An 11,883-nucleotide genomic window follows, 5' to 3' on the forward strand; every position below is an offset into this window, starting at 1 on the left:
TCATCAAGTAAGTCAGAAAATATGTTCTGCGATTTTCTACAAATTTTACAGGAGATAATAAAATATGGACTTAGAATAAGCTGAAGATTTTCGGCAGTAAAAAACATGCAAACCAATGAGGAACTATTTGTACATATAATTTGCAATAGTGCGACGAATCTCGTTCCAAAAGTCGCACCTATTCAACAGCCTCATCTACACACGTGGAGTTAAATAGATAATTTGTTAAGTTCAGAGTCTATGATAGCATTCGTGTACTAAACGAGACCGTAAAAGTGGGAGACATTCCGCGAAGCAACGATCACTATCATCGTAGCCAGTGATGATAAATGGGGACATCGGCACCGGGGATACAATAAATCGGTGTTTTGTGAAAACTGAAAGTAATGTGTATTGGTCAGCATTACGTAATCCATAATACGAGGACAGAATTGATTGATAAGAATATTAATCTCCGTATTTGAGCAGCTTTTATAAAACCAATGATTACTCGCAAGAAATAAAGTTATTGTTTGAGGATCCCGCGACCGTAGCTCATCGAGAAACGGTTCCACTTTTGCTAAGTACACAGATTTCTCTCATTCCCGCGTAAACATGAGTAACAGTGACACGGAGCTGAAGGAAGTTGTTCTCCGCGATATCGAGTCCGTCTTGCGCGAGAAACTCGACAATCAAATAATTGTGGAGAATTACACCACCAAGCCGTTGCTACCGCCTGGAGAGAATTATGGGAGTTCCATCTTCAGCGTCCACGTCGAGCTGACCAACAAAAAAACCGGGAAGAATGAGGAACTTCACCTGATCGCCAAGATGGTACCACCTACAGAGTTCCAGAAACGTTTGTTCAACAGTTCCCGTACTTTCATAAAGGAGATCTTCATGTACGACAACATTGTACCAACGTATAATAAACTGGAACTCGAGTGTGGATTCAGGGAGAGCGAATTGTTCGACATCTTGCCCAAATTCTATGGCTCCAGGCTGTCTTCGCGACCTGACGCTGATTTTGACGATGACGCTGTTATTCTGATGGAAAATTTAAAGATCAAGGGTTATTACACTGGCGAAAGGACTAAAGGTAAAATTAGTAATTGATCCTGGAAAAATTAATCATAGGAAAAAGAAGTCATTTGTTATAATATTACTATGCTTCCAAATCCTACCCATGTAGGACACCCAATATTTTATTCAAGTTTGTTTCATAACGATATTTCTCCACAGGTTACGATCTGGAGCACGCGACAGCGACAGTGAAAACTCTAGCGAGATTCCACGCCTTAGGAATCGCCACCAAGCAAAAGAAGCCGGGTATGTTCGAGGTGTTCAAGATGTACGCTAAATGCTTACCAGGAGAGGACATCGGTGGAAGCGCCTTCAAGTCCATTCTGATCAAAATCAAAAACGATCCTGAAATGAGCCCGTACTTCGAGAGATGCTTTAAGATCCTGTCGGAAGTGACCGCCGACAATATCTGGACAGACTCTTACCAAGAACCGTGGACGAGCATCATCCATTCCGACTTCTGGGTGAACAACGTTATGTTCCATCGCAATAACAAGGGTGTACTCGACAGCGTGAAATTCGTCGATTTCCAGATGTACTTATACGCCAGTCCACTGCGCGATTTGATATTTTTCCTATACTCGAGCGTGGACCTGGAAGTGACCGACGAGCAGATAGACGATCTGATGGATCTGTATTACGATTCGTTCGTGAACACGTTGAGCAAAATGGGATGCAACACGGACGCCTTCACGAAAGAGGAATTCAAGAAGAAGATCGACAATGACGCGGAGCGTGAGTTCATCCATGCATGCTTCATGGTCAAGTTACTCACTCTCAGCACGAAAGACATTGACGATTTTAATTACGACAAGATGCAGAATGCCATTGTCGAGTACGACGGAAGCGAGTTGTTCGTTGAACGACTACGCAGAGTGGTGTTATCCTTTGCTAAACGTAATTGGATTTAAATAAATCTATAGAACAATTATAAGTACAGGTTTAGGCTTCATATTTTCCTGGATTCCATTTTCCAAAATCATACATTTATTCTGATACGTTACGTTTCAATGTAATAGGATGTATCTATGTTAAAAAGTCTAAGAAAATTGTATACTACTTTTCGGATTAATTGAGGGAAGCTAGCACGTGGATTCGTTAATACCTGTTGAAAGAATTTTAATACTCAATTCGTTTTAAATCTCCTTTATCTAAACTGATAGCAATAAGCTGTCAAATGATCAGATTTTAATTTGACTAAATGATATTGATAGCGATTGAAGTCAGTTCTGTTTTATGAAAACTAAAGTAAAATTTCATTTGCGTCAATTGTTCCGATAAAGACCCGTATCAATGTGGGAGGAAATATAACACCGTCACGTCGTTGATGATACAAACTGATTGTTATATCGCATTTTCGTCTGGGGTTGAGATATCAGCATGGAATGACTTGCAAAGAAAAAGGCCTCTTAAAAAATGTAACATAAATCATTAGTTCTGAATAGTCATACTTCCATGGAAATGGAATTCTCTCTAATTATATCTCTGAATGGAAATTTTATTATCAAAGCTTTACAAGAAAATATTTTTTTTAATGAAAGATTATTAAGTTTCTTTTGGTTGCAAAAATTATAACAGATTGTAACAGTTTATAACAAATTGTTTGAATCAAGTATTCATTGAAGTTCACTTTATTTTTTTTTTTCTATTAAAAGATTGCAGTATTAAATATTTCATAACTTTTTTATAAATTAAACTTTCATTAAAAAACTTTATCAATTTTGTAAAAAACTGTAATTTCAAATAATTGGATACTGCTAAAAAAATAATGATAAACAAATTGTTTATATGTTATATTATTTAAAGAATAACGTAATTAGACCAAGTATTAAATAAGATTAATGTGAAGTATAAAATAGCACATGTCACAATTTCAATTATTTATCAGTTTTATATCTTTTATCAATGTGAGTGATTCAAATGATAAACAGGAATTTCAGATAAATTCCAATAATTTTGAAGATAAACCCAGACATGATGTATAATCTTTCTTGGACTTTGTTTTTATTATATCAGTATTTACTTACCCTTAATTTGAAAACTTAGATAAATCTAGGAGGTTTTTAAATACAATTACATTTACTAAACATAATTTGTTTAATTTGAAAACATAATTTTAAAACAAATGCAGAAATTAAATATAATAATATTTATACAATGATTTTTATTATGAGGAACAAAATTGAAAAAGTTGCAGGTAAGTAAAATCAACAATATTTAAAAAAGATGTAAATCTTATTACATTATGTGATTAAAGAATGGGACATTCTTAAAACAATAGATTGTTTTCTTCACATTTTGTATCAATAAAATTATTCATATTATAAATGTTGTAAAAATCATATTTTATTCGCGCCAACGATGGGTCTGCAACAAATCCACAATTTACCCACATTGTATTCGTAATGAATCGGTATTGTACCCATTGTGGGTACGCGAAGAATCCCTGATTTACCCACAACGAATTTTCACTGTATCGGCACTTTTGTTTCGTTTATTTTGATAGTTTGTCATGTATTAATAAAGTAATTATATTCGATAATTTAGAATTTAAGATATATACTAGAAATGTAAAAAAATAGAATTGAATTGATATTTATCTATGAATATTATTAAAAAGTTAAATTAAATTGAAAATTATAGGAAAATGTAAAATCGCGTTACTATCTCATGCACTGTATATTTACGCAACAGTTAGTGCGTATTTGCGATGGAGCAGGCAGTTTTATAGTGGTAGAGGCCACTTTAAACAATTTTTTTATATTTTTATAAAACTTTTAAGCAGATTTATCTGCGACCAGAAATATACCGAAATTTCATTTTGTTATTAAAATAATGGGTTTGCTTGTGATGCAGAATTTTCATGGATTAATTCTGTTTGTATGGATCGTATCTATTCTAACCTTGTCTAGGAGCGATGTGGTTAAAACAGATGGTACTGCACCTTTGACATCTGGTTCAAGTGCACTTTCAAAGGATGAACAACAAACGTTATCCTCATTTGTTCATTCCACAACTGAATCTGTTGGATTCACTGAAACATTGAAAGTACGTAATAATAATATTTATTCAGTTTGACATTTAATGTGTCAGTGGCTCCACAGAATTTTAAATGATTGTTCTTAAATATAAGATTTCTTTGTTTCAACAATAAATGTATATAGGGAAACTACAGTAATTGAAGTGCAAATTGAAATGTGTACAAATATAATTTCAGAACAATGGTGCCACTCCTCAGGTTGCCGGAGAAGGTGGTCCAATTTCTATTTCTTCTACTATGGGTGGTGTTGCTTCTCATTTAACAAATATTTCTGATAGTTTGAATAAGCAAGACACTTTATTAAAAGAAGAGGACAATATTCAAAGTACAGGGAACAGAAAGATTAATAAAATTGTGTCAAGAAAAGGGGCAAATGAAATGTTGAATATGAAACAAGAAAATGTTACTCATACTGAATTGATGACATCGAATAATACGAAACTAATAACTGAATCTTCTTCAGTAGCAAATACTACTCACAATGATGAGAAACATATTGCTCTTAATACGAACAAATTGAAATTAAATATTACTGCTGTAAATAGTACCATAAATTCTGCAAATGTATCTCAAGAAAATGTAACAAAAAGCACTGCTGTAACAGCATCTTCAGTTCAAGAACATCGACCAAAACCAACAGCTACAGTAGTAGGACCTAACAGTGATAAGCGAGCATTTATATCGCATACAAAAGGTGCACATTTAGGAATGTCAAAGAAAATTGATTATGTTTTGCCAGTTATTGTTACTCTTATATCTCTGCCAATACTAGGTGCTATTATTTTTATGATATATAAACAAGGTAGAGATTGTTGGGACAAAAGACATTACCGGAGAATGGATTTTCTTATTGATGGAATGTACAATGATTAATATTTACAAACTTGTTTATAAAGTTGGTTCACAATAATGCTTTTATATACTCAGTATAAAATGTACACAAGTAATCAAGCTTCGATCAATATATATCAAAGCATTTACATAAAGGGTTAAATCTTTTGTTCTATTGCAACTTGCTCTACATATATTTGTACTATGCTACTGCCGTAATATGAGATTTATTACTTATAGAAATTTATAAGCAAGAAGCTATCATCTATTTGTTAAAGTTGAAACTTGGAAAGTAAAAAGGTATATGGGAAAGACAATATGGAAATAATGAGTTCATTTACAACATTATGGTAATTAAAATACTCTATGAGCATTATAAATAAGGTATTTCAAAATGAGCTTTGATTTGAGTAAGTTTTGCAAACTTATTAAAATGTACAGTTTTATACATATGTAAATATAAAACAATTTTTGAAATCTTCTTTTTAATGACACAGTTTTGTGCAAAAATAATTTGTTAATAATTTGTTATAGCTAAATTTAAAGTTAGATTTTGCTGTAAAAATAAATGTGCCAAGATTTCAGAATATTTTCTTTTAAAAAAAAAATTAATTTTTTACGCAGCTCAGAAGCGACGTTCATTTTAAATACATTCGATTAGATATAACGTTTCCATATGATTTCCTTTTCGTTAAAATTTTCTTCTGAAATTTAGTGAAAATCCATTCTATGTTAATTTATAAATTGTAAAATAATATCTAGCCCACCAAAGAAATATTTGATTTGCGTAATAAGATGTTTGTAACTATTTGTATTAATTTAATGGCATTGCATTTTCATTTTTATTACTGAAGAAAGTTTGTACAAAATCATAGTGATTGCCATAAAGAATGAATGGGTATCGAATGCTCATTTATAAAATTATACTGAACTAAATATAAGGGATGGTTAATGCAATTATTTTATCAGATAAGATTTTTGCGATTGTTATTCGTTAAAATGGAATTCTATGAATTTCCATTTTGGTTTATCATTTGTAGAATTTATATTTGATCAAAAATGTAATGAAGCAATAACTATTTTTATATATGTATGTAAAAAAATAATTTGTATTGTTATAAAATATAAACACTTGTAACTAAAAATGCTGTTTTATCTTCTACTTAGCGTTGGTAATACATTATTTATTACCATAGAAAAAAAATTGTAAGACATTTTGATTTTGTGAATTTTATTAATAAGCTTTTTATGTGGGTACATAAAATTATTGACATTAAAATTGCATATAAATTACAAAGTATATCTTGACAAATAGTTATAGAATAATGTAGCCACTGTATATAATAACTGACAAATACTGAGATTTATATTGCCTTTATACATTTAATTACTTTAATACTTTTCGTTACAGTTTCTCTCATGGATTTGTGTAAATAACAAAAATATTTTTACATCAAAAAGAAATAAAGAAGAATAATGAAGCGTCAATTCCATGATTCGATCTGCGTGTTTTCATTATGTGCATAAGTTTTGATTAGAGAAGAATATGATTAATCGATTTAAACAGTTTGATTCTATTCGTTTTGAAAATTTGAAGCTTTAAAATCGACCACAATCTAGAATAATTATTTTCTTTTTTTACTATAATATCATAATCATAATTTCATCTTAGATTAAATTTATATTAAGTCATTGCTTTCATTATGGAACTAAATATAAAAATAGTAATTCGACTTGATAACAGTACTCGATATAATTCTAGATTTCCCAACAGTATATTTTGTCGTAAAAAAGATATTCTAATAATCTAAAGTTCATCCTTTAAAGTTATGGTAAAATTTTTATAATATTCCAGGGATCTTATTACAATTTTAGATTCAGAAGAAAAAAGAAAACGCAATACAATGTCATTGTACGTTTAAAACGATTGTTTATCTATTTGAAAGTTTTGATTAAAAATCAAAGCTGTAAGAATATATGGACGGAGCCCAAAACGAGGGGGATTACCATATTTTAAGCAAATGTAAATGTGCAATTTTAAATGCCTTTTCAATATATCTCACAACAAATGGGAATTACAATTTTCATCTGAACATTTAGAATTAATTCCATAAATATATATTTAAGTTTGGTAGATAAAAAAGGTAAAATACGTAAAAGTTTTTATTTAATAATAAAATAAACTAATAACATATAATAAATTAATTTAAAGTAATGTTTGTTCCCTTCTTTAAGATGGAACATTGGATTCCGTCTATAGATTCTTAAAAATACTGTAATACCATTAAATTGAGTACGATATTGTACAAAAAACGAACAGTCTTTAACAATAATATCATATTACGACCACACCATAATCGTGTTTATATTAACGGAGGTTACACATAGTACGAAATTATTTTAAAATATACGGTTCTCGTATATACAAAGAAAAAATTTGTTCGTGAAAATAGAAAAACATACGAAAAATTGATCTTCGGTTGAGTTACATAGATGAAATTTTAGCGGCGTATTAACCGCTTTCGATGAAAAATAATACAAACGAAGAAAGTATTTAAAACCCTGAAGTATTTTATACTTGCATTTTTATACTAAATATAGTTTCACAACGAACTTTCATATTTAATGATGGCACTCAACAAAACTTTTTTATTTAGATTTATATTTAGCTTGATCCGGAAAAGCTTCTCTTGGTGGTACTAAGCTAAGCATTATTACATGTCGCTGATAAGCTCTAGAATTACGAAACTGTGTATCTGTTCCGTGAATACGGTCTAACACTCCTAAAACACCGTAACACTGGTTGAATCTGAAACAATATAATAAATAAAATTTGATGGAATTTTAATCTTTTAAATTGCAACATCCAAATTAGATCTGTTACATAAATTTAGTTTTCACATGATATTAAATGTATTCAATTACTTACTTTAGATGGTGGAAATCATGAGCTTCTGGAGATGGAAAGAATGGCAAGTGATATCCAGAATGAGCATTTAACGTGGAAAGAATAGCAAGGGAGAACCAAAGCCAAGCTGTAGCCACGTGAGAACCTACAATGAATACTCCCAAAAATGGTGGCAACAGGTTTGATCCAATATGTTCTAAAGGATGGCAATACAGCGACGTTACAGCTATAGGGGCTGTCCATTCATGGTGCTGTTTGTGTATATATTTATACAAATAGCGGCTATGCAGGAATCTGTAATGTGATTATACATTTAATAAAATAATTACAGCCCATGAACATAGCCAGATAGGGACAGGGGTAAATTTATCTTAATATGAATTTCATCATATTATTTTAAACGAATTGAAGAACATAAATATGTACCTGTGCGAGTAATAAAATCCAATTTCCTCGCACAATATATGAATGGCGATTTCAACGAGCACCCAGTGGAAGGTCGGCAATTCGCGTACAGGGGGATAACCGCGCCATTCCATAAAGTGATAACTGACGTATGCCAGAGGAAGTCCAACAATGATCTGATTGAACAGTACTTGAGCGATTACTTTACACAATTCCCTTGTGTCGACGGGCTCATTCGTGCCCGGCTGTATTTTGTATCTTCTCAAAGCTGCTGGTCGATTGGTTATGTCTAGGATCGTATAAATACCACCGAACAACCAGTACACGACAAACGTCAGTCCCAACGATCCTACGAGAAATTAATCTAAGTTATTAATTGTTAACAAGAAATACAGGGTGTATAAAGAACCAAAGGGTCAAGACTTTTGCTCAAAGACTTTAGATAAAAGCTTTCACGACTATACATTTGTACATTTGTAAATGTAAACATTTTCCAAACAATTAATGAACAAGGTTTTTCCTCTACATTATCATTTTTCCTAGGAAAATGTGGTGCTTGTGACAGTATGTAGATAAAGTAATGAGTCACTGTGCAAAGCATTCAGCGTTCTGTCACTTTACAATATATTGAATGTAAACAGAAGAGTTGTTATAAGAACATACTTATGAGTACATTTGCTCAAGATTGTCTGATAATACCAGAGTATTATTAGTATCAACAAAGATAACTTCATAGACAAAAATGTGAAGATTGCTAATAAGCTAGGAGCTTGTTTAAATATATTTTACTTATATAATGAAGTCTTAAGACTCCTCCTTTCAAACACTCTGTACAATATTTATTGATTAATGTGTAGTGTTCAAAGATAAATGCTGTTTGTCATTCAGTTTTTATTTCAAACAGATTTTATGATGTTTGTGTCTCTCCCTGCTCTTCCAAGACTAAGTTCATCTAGGTTCTATTTGAATTCTCCTTAGAGTATTTCAAACAGCATTTGTTTAAGAACATCTTAACTCTTCAAGTTTCATTTTTTTGTACCATAAACCCAAAGGGTTACAGGATCGTCTCCCAATTTATCTAAAATTTTGTCCCATTGTGCTTGCCAGAAATCTCCAGATGCTCCCCAGAATCTCTGCAAATGCCTGAAGAACAAAGGAAACATGATAATATGATAATCATTGTAGAGGAAAATAAAAAATTCCTCAAAAACAGGATTTTCTTGTGAGATCAAAACATGAATGTACAGGAATTGATTGTATACCTTATCCTTTAAAATTTACCATGTTAGTGAGTTGCAGAATGCAGCGAATCCAATCACTACCGTTCCGATTACGAAAAGAACGCTTCTTAAACTTGAAAGCAGGGTTGGCGGTGTTTGATTTTTACAGCCATCGCTTCTCGCAGGAATCACTGCAAAATAATTTTTTGTATGTAATTATTAACAATTTTGAAATTATAATCGATGTTAATGAGAATTAAAAATAACGAGGAAATAAAAGGAATTAGCATTAAGTTGCGTTATATCGCCACACGTTATATGGTCATTCGTTATACGCTGAACGATCTGTGGAAGTTCAAGGTTGACTGGAGATAAATAGATGATATCAAGAAACAGCTGAACACGTTTACGTAAACGTGAGATGCGATGGAAAAATATTTTGTTCAATCGACGCAAATAAATTAAACTTGTAGAATGTTTGAAATATATCAAACAATTTAAAATTTTTGTAGACACAAAATTTCAAACATTAACACCAGTTTTTGTCCGCAAATGCTAAATACATACATGAGTATAAATGCGAAGAACAACGAAGCGGTAAGCATGAAGGAACCGCTTCACTGTTATTCTTCGCGGCTATAAAAATAATCTATTGTTTCAAGTGCTTGGTACAAACATAAAACACTTTAAACGGGTTACGGGCTTAGGTAAATCACGTTAGAAAGAACGTGTAATCCAAATGGTAGACACATAAGCAACTTTCTTAAATGTCCAACTAGATTAAAGGTAGAGTGAAATGTTCAAATGCAAATTTAACATGACGCGCTGATATTTAACCGGCGTGTACAGTATTCGGCAAAATTCTAAAATAAATTACAGAGGAGCACCAAGGACGAATTAAGACCTTTGAAGGTTTCATTTAATTACGTTACTGGTTATATGAATAAAAAATAAATCAAAATAATAAACACTAAATTGATTTTGCACATATTTTTAAATATGTGCATAATGAAAGATATTTTTGTAGTAAAGAGGTATTGCTTGCAACAAAGATATTCTACTTAGTTATTATGCGACTTGATTCGAAAATTGAATCGCACGTGATGATTTAACTTGATTAAGGTCACACATTGCTCTCGTATAATTCACCCCATTACGCCCCCGTTTATTTTCGAGCGGTACTATTGATATATTTGATTCTATTTGTATTAGCGTAATAACATACGTAATTTGAATTATGGATAATTAAAAACAAATTCGATTTGTTAAACACTAGGTGAATGTAAGGCGGCTAATGCTTGAAGATAAATTAGAAAGTAGAATAATATCTAAAGTATGTATTGTAAAAGCTAGGTTTACTATTCGCCGTAAATATATCATGTTTTCGATATTTATAAATTACGAACTTTTCTAACTAAAAATAACGTGTGTATAATGGAATATTCATTAATGATTAAGAAAAAATGAAATAGGTAAACAAATTACTAACTACGTAATTCGTGATGTAGTTTGCATTAACGACTCTGTTGATGTTTGTCGTCGAACATGTCGAATGAAGGGGGATGGAGTAGTTTCATAGTGCGATGGGTCATGTTAATGTCTTTATGTAAATACAAATTTTTTATCACTGTTAGAAGTCCAATAAAGTAGAAGCAATTCCTCGTAATTACGACAAGTATAAAATCGATATCATCAACGAAGATAAATGAACAGCCTCGGAAAATCGATTAACACGCGTTTATTTACATCTCCACCTACAACTGTTGTTCCTTCAAAACTATATATCAACGATTCTGTCCCTGTCAATACATTTTGACGTCAGAACAGTTGAAAATGTAATAAACAGTAATAAATACTTAAATGCGATCAATTTTTGACAGATACCTAACAGTTACAGAAATATTTAACGAATTGTTTTGTTCGCGGTATTTGTCACGGTGGTTAAATTATCTTCTGTCTGAGCATGTCTTATCCAAATGTCAATGAGAAAGAATTGAAAGATTTTTCCTGACCTTTGTATTGGCTCTGCACATCCATCATGTTTAACAATGGTAACGTTTACGAAGAAACACGTCAATTCTCGTATTCAGAGTCAGTGGATCGCATTAGCCACAAAACACACGCGTTAGTCGATAAACGCAGACCGTTGCTACTAGCAAATGCGCCGTAGCACTAAGCGCGTACCCTACAGCTTAAATGCACGTATAGATGTGTATGATTTCTCATATACACTCTAAGTTCGTGTGTGAAAGCATATATATACGTATAATAAACGACACACATGAACACTATAGGTTTCCCGTGATTGAAGGAGGAACGGAGGAGAAATCTCCCACTACTTGTCTGATTCATTCTTGTTTTTTATGAGCGTTGACAGAAGTCAGACTTTGTTGAACTGTCAAGGCCTGAACATGAGA

General features: G+C 31.9%; 3 protein-coding genes across 3 annotated transcripts; 2 read left to right on the forward strand and 1 right to left on the reverse strand.

Moving 5' to 3' along the window:
* Window positions 1–594: 594 nt before the first annotated feature.
* Window positions 595–1,996, forward strand: LOC100880729 (uncharacterized). Its single transcript, XM_003706418.3, has 2 exons — window positions 595–1,078; window positions 1,222–1,996. Exons 1-2 carry the CDS (start codon window positions 595–597, stop codon window positions 1,971–1,973), a joined length of 1,236 nt encoding a protein of 411 aa, XP_003706466.2. The 3' UTR covers window positions 1,974–1,996.
* Window positions 1,997–3,577: 1,581 nt separating this feature from the next.
* Window positions 3,578–6,078, forward strand: LOC100880838 (uncharacterized). The gene is made up of 2 exons (XM_003706419.3): window positions 3,578–4,110; window positions 4,280–6,078. Exons 1-2 carry the CDS (start codon window positions 3,898–3,900, stop codon window positions 4,973–4,975), a joined length of 909 nt encoding a protein of 302 aa, XP_003706467.1. The 5' UTR covers window positions 3,578–3,897; the 3' UTR covers window positions 4,976–6,078.
* Window positions 6,079–7,083: 1,005 nt separating this feature from the next.
* On the reverse strand, window positions 7,084–11,703 carry LOC100880950 (fatty acid hydroxylase domain-containing protein 2). Its single transcript, XM_003706420.3, has 6 exons — window positions 11,479–11,703; window positions 9,528–9,657; window positions 9,286–9,389; window positions 8,268–8,595; window positions 7,863–8,135; window positions 7,084–7,742 (listed from the first exon to the last, which is right to left on the reverse strand). The coding sequence occupies exons 1-6, from the start codon at window positions 11,504–11,506 to the stop codon at window positions 7,583–7,585; spliced, it is 1,023 nt and encodes a 340-aa protein (XP_003706468.1). The 5' UTR covers window positions 11,507–11,703; the 3' UTR covers window positions 7,084–7,582.
* Between the last annotated feature and the right edge of the window lie 180 nt (window positions 11,704–11,883).

This window comes from Megachile rotundata, chromosome 16, assembly GCF_050947335.1.
Source record: "Megachile rotundata isolate GNS110a chromosome 16, iyMegRotu1, whole genome shotgun sequence".
Taxonomy (NCBI): domain Eukaryota; kingdom Metazoa; phylum Arthropoda; class Insecta; order Hymenoptera; family Megachilidae; genus Megachile; species Megachile rotundata.

Bases quoted from the DNA above. Each gene is read 5' to 3' on its own strand.
- LOC100880729 (XM_003706418.3), top strand. From the start codon at position 595: ATGAGTAACAGTGACACGGAGCTGAAGGAAGTTGTTCTCCGCGATATC. The intron at 1,079-1,221 runs GTAAAATTAGTA...ATTTCTCCACAG, and splicing joins CACTGGCGAAAGGACTAAAG to GTTACGATCTGGAGCACGCG.
- LOC100880838 (XM_003706419.3), top strand. From the start codon at position 3,898: ATGGGTTTGCTTGTGATGCAGAATTTTCATGGATTAATTCTGTTTGTA. The intron at 4,111-4,279 runs GTACGTAATAAT...ATATAATTTCAG, and splicing joins GATTCACTGAAACATTGAAA to AACAATGGTGCCACTCCTCA.
- LOC100880950 (XM_003706420.3), bottom strand. From the start codon at position 11,506: ATGATGGATGTGCAGAGCCAATACAAAG. The intron at 8,136-8,267 runs GTACATATTTAT...ATCACATTACAG, and splicing joins GGATTTTATTACTCGCACAG to ATTCCTGCATAGCCGCTATT. The intron at 7,743-7,862 runs GTAAGTAATTGA...ATATTGTTTCAG, and splicing joins CATGATTTCCACCATCTAAA to ATTCAACCAGTGTTACGGTG.